This window comes from Tenebrio molitor, chromosome 1 (genome assembly GCF_963966145.1).
Source record: "Tenebrio molitor chromosome 1, icTenMoli1.1, whole genome shotgun sequence".
In the NCBI taxonomy this organism is placed as follows: domain Eukaryota; kingdom Metazoa; phylum Arthropoda; class Insecta; order Coleoptera; family Tenebrionidae; genus Tenebrio; species Tenebrio molitor.
In genome coordinates, this window is record NC_091046.1 from 31210835 (window position 1) to 31217391 (window position 6557).

At 35.4% G+C, this 6557-nt stretch overlaps 1 protein-coding gene across 1 annotated transcript; it reads right to left on the reverse strand.

Annotated features, from left to right (window-relative positions):
* Window positions 1-5319: 5319 nt before the first annotated feature.
* Window positions 5320-6068, reverse strand: LOC138141262 (pupal cuticle protein 20-like). The gene is made up of 2 exons (XM_069061960.1): window positions 5976-6068; window positions 5320-5921 (listed from the first exon to the last, which is right to left on the reverse strand). The coding sequence occupies exons 1-2, from the start codon at window positions 5982-5984 to the stop codon at window positions 5403-5405; spliced, it is 528 nt and encodes a 175-aa protein (XP_068918061.1). The 5' UTR covers window positions 5985-6068; the 3' UTR covers window positions 5320-5402.
* Between the last annotated feature and the right edge of the window lie 489 nt (window positions 6069-6557).

The window sequence follows — 6557 nt, forward strand, 5'->3', positions numbered from 1 at the left end:
TTAATCAAATTGACCAATAGAGCTCGATCTAATTTTCCCTTTATGAGAAAATTGAGTACCTTCCCTCAATTGCCAAGCAACGTATAATTCGATGAATCATAAAATTATTTTCAATATTTATCTGGTCGACTTGTCGGAGCAGACGTCAAAAGTGACAGCTACTTTTGAAATAACCAAAAATGGGATAATTTCGCCAAAGCCAGGTTAACAAATGTATAGAATCTAAATCAGGGAACGCAAGAAGTTTCTTCTTCCGGCAATGAATGAAATATGGTTTGTTATGAGTGAAATAGTGAAAATTTCCAGAGCAATTGTAACCTTGAGGGGTATGGGAAATTGACAGGATATGATGAATTGAACCTTTGTTGATGGAAGGTAAAATGGCGACGTAGCGTCAAGTGAGTACTGAGTAATATTACTAGGTACCTTAAAAATCTTAGTAAAAAGTGAAATATGCAGGGCCTGTGAAGTGAATCGTAATCACAAGAAATGTATCCTGTTTCCTGTGCATACACTGCATCTGCAACGTATTAGCGCAGTTACACGGGCGGGACTCGTCATCGTCGAAATGAAAGGAAAGACTTTTAGGAACATTCATGACATTGCAAAAAAGCTAGAGTTACACGTAGGTTTTGAACAACAGATCAAGCCGAGTGGCAGTTCTGAAAGAAAGAAGACAAAACTGGATTGAACTAACCTATTTATTTTAGCATCATTATTAATAAAAATTTAAGATCAAATTTTATAACTTAAACGATGTAAAATGCAACAAATGAAATAAAAAACATGCAAAATATAAAGACTAATTTATAACAAGTGTTCAAAATGACCACCTTTCATTTGAAGGAATAGGCGAGCTCGTTTTATTAAATTTTCCCTTGCCAGTTTAAGCATATTCGTGAATTTGGTCATTTAGTTCTTCTAAAATATTGATAGGTTTGCGGTAAATATGTATAGTTCTTCAAATATACTACTTCTACCGTCGTCATCAAAGGACTGAAGAACAGCATCTGGCGTTCTAACTTCTCGCGGGGGACCACCAACTTCTTGTCAGGTAGGCACCAAGGACCCAGTGCCTCGAGCACGATGCACCAACCATAGAAATATGTTATAATTTGGATGTGGAAAACGTATTGCATATTCCCTTGCATCCTCACGTGTGTTGGGTCTCGTCTTCCTCTCTGGACTCGTGTCAGGTGGTTCTGGAGAAGCTCAAAGGGGGTTGTCAGCAAACAAATACTGAAGTAATTGAATATGTGTATTTCACAATAAAGGTAGATAAAGATAACAGAAATCGAACTGGTCTCGTTGAGCGCTGCTTGAGGAAGAGGCCGCGGTCCGGTCTTGCACTGTCCAGCTGCGGTTCTCCCTCCTACAAGGGTAGGGGTGGTTCGCCCTGTGCCGCAAACACATACCACCCGCACTACTCCTACTAGCTAACACAGTTGCCTAACCTACGTTTCTTAAAGCTAACACGTGCATTGCGCCCGCACTCTCCATATAGTATGAGCATTTCGGCATACTCTGCAGCTGTATTCATGATTTCAATATGAAGTTTGACAATTTCGACTCAAATTATAACTTGACGTTGTCAAAATCTTCACAGTTGCCCAAACATTTACTTGAAATTTCATACCATTCTTACTAGAATTATGTTGCTAGGCAATTCTAACTGTTGGTTAAATTTACGTGAAATTCAAATTAACAGCGTCCTTCTGATTGGTCAACTTTAATTATTCATTACAAAGAATCGATTATACCCTGTCCTTTTTTTTAAACGCTATTGCTTTCAGTTATCACCAAGGAAAACGCACTGTAAGTTTGATCCGCGAGTTCTGGGACACCCGTATAACACAAAAATTAATAAATATTTAGAGCTCTCCGTTGCTATGAGAAATCTTTGGTGTTTAGAAAAAATTTCGATTTTACCACTTATATTTAATTTCAGCAACGGGAATAGTACCGCAATCTCTTTTAAAAAAATTTAAATTCTGGATTTAGGGAACACATTGGTAGTTGAAATTCAAAATGGTATATTATATTATAAGTGAAATGCATCATTATACAAGAGTGAGAATTTTGACCGACGAGTGCGCTTGCGCACGAGTTTCATAATGGCATTTCGATCATGCGTGATATACAACGTTTTATCTTACAGGTGCAACTATTGCGAAAAATCCAAGAAACGAAGTTTCATTCAAGTAAAATGACAGCTGTCAAATTTAGTCACTTGTGAGTACTTTATGTCAAGTTAAATGGCAGCTGTCAAATTTACTCACTAGTGAGTACTTTATCTCACTTATGATTAAAATTTTACTTCTGTCACCGAAAATAATGGTCTAAGGTAGCCCAAAAATTCCACCTGTAAGATAAAGGTATACATACTGGGTGCCCCAAAATTCGCGGAACAACTCAGTGGGGCAATGTCAACCTATTTGTTCTAACAATTTCATTTTTTCTGCAGGCATTCTAAACCGCTCCAAAAACTCTATTCTTGATTCAAATGAAAAATTAATTCGAGGGCGAAAAATTTTACCCCTATGCTACCTTATTCGATTTGGAAATGCTTCGTCTTCACTGCTTGATTCATAGAATAAGTCATCTAACATTTTGAAGAAAATTATTTCAACTTGTAAATTCGGATATCAAAAAAAAAAAATTAAAAAAAAAATTGTTACACAGTCTAGGACTGGTTTACAGATCTATGAGGGGCATGATGACCAACTCAATAGATCGGGACCAATGGCTTAACGTGACTTCCGAATCATGAGACAGAATATAGCCTTTTTTGATTTTTTTTTTTTAAATTTCGCCCTGGGTCGGAATTGAACCCGCGACCCTCGCGTCCCTGAGCTGAAACGGACTCCCTTAGGCTATATTATGCCTATTATTAGCGACGTTTTGCCTGTGAAAATTTGACATTAAAAACTACAAAACTAATATATTAATTAATTTGTGTCTGCCATTGTGCAACAGCTGCTAATAAAATCAGTGCAAAATACAGTAATATTTTTCATTTTACAACTTGTAACTTGAAATTACTAGAGATGAGATTGTGCAACATAATTTTACTAGTTACAAGTTACAAGACTAATATTATTTCTAATAAAATGATTGTGCAACGCGGCCCAGGTGTCAGAAATGGTAGTTGCTATTTAAAAAAATGAAATTTTCGACATTATGTTATTATCAATTTTGAAAAATTGCAGTATAAAAAAGGAAACTAAAGAATAGTTTGAAATTTTTTTTTGGTAAATTTAATGTGTGGTGCCCTCTTATTGTATGCACGTTTTTTTTAGGAACCTATGATAACCCTGTTAGGAGGTATTAATTAAAACAAGACGACAAATATTTTTTTTTGTATAAATTTGTACCTTTTTATATTCAGTTCAAGAAGGATTTTTTAAAAATAATGTGAGTGCATTTGTTTTGTTGAAAATTAAACAGATTTGCTCAAAACAATCCCTCTGCTGGAATATGCGAATGTGATATGGTCCCCTCACTTACAACGTGATATTGACACCCTTGAGAGAATTCAAAGAAGGGCTACTAAACGAGTCGCTGGACGATTCCATACGCAACTAGACTGCAAATGTTAGACTTGCCAACTCTCCAACACCGCAGAAGATGGGGTGATCTCATATGGAGTTATAAAATATTGACCAACAATGAATCTGACGAATTACTTAATCTATCTGAATTCAACATAAACATCCATCTGCGCGGCCATCGACTTAAACTGAAAATTCAAAATTTTAAGACAAGTGTCAGAAGCCATTTCCTTCCGAATCGGGTTTTTAGCGACTGGAACGGCTTGAGTGACGAAATTGTAAACGCATCCAAATCCAACATCTTTAAAAACAAACTTGATGCACATTTTCGATGACGAAGCAAATGCGATCAATTGAAATTGAAATTACGGCAATAGTTATTTACTTTTCCGTTTTGATCTGGGAGCTAAATAGACTTCGGTCTCAGCTTCTATTTTGCGTAATAATAATAATAATAATTCTCAAGAATTATTTCATGTTGCCCATTTATTCAAAACAAACGACAACAGGATCACTACTTGACTCTGTTTTGAATAAAAACGACAACATTGCTAGAATAATTCTTGAGAATAAGGGATTGTTTTGAGCAAATCTGTTTAATTTTCAGCAAAATAAATGTACTAACATTATTTTTTTAAATCCTTCTTCAACTGAATATAAAAAGGTACAAAACATTTTTTTTTTGTCGTCTTGTTTTAATTAATACCTCCTAACAGGGTTATCCCAGAATCCTAAAAAATCGTGCATACAATGAGAGGGCACCGCACATTAAATTTACCACAAAAAAATTTCAAATTATTCTTTAGTTTCTGTTTTATACGACTGACCTGTTTTAGCTGACTCGTGCTGTATACAGTGTGGAAACTTTAACTGGAATAAAATTCACAACTTGGACATAGGTGATTTTTGTAAAAAATCTCGAAACAGGTCTAAAAAATAAAAAAATGAATGCAACAAATGTTTAAAATGGACACCGTTTGTTTCTTGGCCAATTGCAAATTGCAAATCGGTAGTAACATGTATCCCTTACGTTTTTTAACATTTCCGGTGGGATTTGACTAATTTCATGCCTAAAACCGAACAGTATTGAAGACCGTAAGCAATGTATTAGACATGGAATTAGGCAAATCACACCGGAAATGTTACGAAACGTAAGGGATGCATGTTACTATCGATTTGCAATTTGCCAAGAAAGAAACGTTGCCCATTTTGAGCATTTGTTGCATTAAATAGAATTCAACTTATAAAATTGCTTTTTATTTTTTAGCACGTAGGCTTTGAAAATATTCAGGAAACAAATAATGCGTTGCATTCCTTGCGAAGTGAGCTTTCAAACAAGGTGTCACTTGGCGTACCCTTCCATTTGAAAAAAAAAGTTAGGGGTGGTTGCGCACTTCCGGGACGAGATATGCAAAAACCATATGCGCCAAAATGTGGGCAAAGAAAAACAAAAATCGATCTGTTTCGGGATTTTTTACAAAAACCGCCTATGTCCAAGTTATGAATTTTATTCCAGTTAAAGTTTCCACACTGTATAATTAATTAATCCCACAGACTTAAAACGCCTTAAACGATTTCTACTTCATTACTATAAAACACTTTTCGACGCGTATAAATTTCATAAACTGAAATTACTACTCGATCGGTTACCTCATTTGATATTTATTATCTACGATATCATCATTTTTAAGTAAATGTAAAAGTTGTAGTCATTCGTGAATTAAATAAAACGAAAAAATGTATTGAAAAGGTTAAAATTAAAGACAAATTTCTCGTATACTCTTCATTAGTAAGTATATTGTACTAGACAGACAATAATTTAATTTATATCAAGTATCATGGCAATTTCATCTAATATCTGTACCCACCCTGTGAACCAGATTGAAGAGGAAGTGAACCAGCACCCGATGGGACATTGTACTGACCGCCTCCTCCAGCTTGATTTTGTTGAAGCGATTTCAAAATGGCTTCTGGAATCGGGGGTGGAGTGGGTAAATGAGCGCCTTGGGGTTGAAAACCATTTTCGTCAGCCGTGTAAGAAACAGAAATCTTTTGACCATCGGGAGCTGTGTACGTGAAAGATCCAGCAGCAGATTGAGCTTCGTTCTGGGAACCTGGATTTTTCAGTTGACCACTTTCGTCAGCCGAAATACCGTTGCCAGTTTCGTAAGCGTAGCTGTAGCTGCCATCACCATTATTGTTGCTTTCGAGGCGCAAGATTGGAATCTGGGGTCCTCTCGATGACGATCCTCCGGCGGAAAAACCACCGCCGCCGCCGCCACCTCTCGCTCCTCCTTTGCCTGGGGGAAGATATTGGGTGTCTAACCGAGCCGCCGCGGCAAAGCTCACAAGGGCCAAAATCACCACAATCTGAAACATTTTCAAACCGTTATCACTTGCACTTTTTGTGATTCTAGTACTCACTGAATGCATGTTGGAAAATGGTTTGATTATCCGGCAAATGATTTTTGCTTTTATACGTAAAATCCCACTTGAAAAGATGATTCTAACTTAATGTAAAACCAGATTAAGTATTCACAGGGCAAGGTTAAATTTAATGTAGTTCGTACATTATTGAAAATAAGTAATCAATACGCAGATTTTTGCAGTGACCTTAATTTTTAATTTTGTTGGAATTTTGTTTGCAGCTAAATTGCATCATGATTTTTTGTGGATATTTGCACTTCAGCATTTTTTTCCTAATTTGTTTCTTCTTTCCTACTTTCAAATTCTCTAATAAAAGTATTGCTTATTTGTACTTTAACACAAATATTATTAAATAATAAAAGAAAATTTCTTATATTACCTCATAAAAATTTCATATACTTAGTTAAGATCGATCAAATTTAATAATGAAATAAAAAAGATGAACTATCTTTTTTGAAAAACAATTAAAACAATTTTTTTGTTGTCAAATCAAGTCAAGATACTTATGAAATTTTAAATTCTGAACAATTCAACGTATTACTGTGCATAACCTACCAAGATGCGATTAGTTTTAAAAGT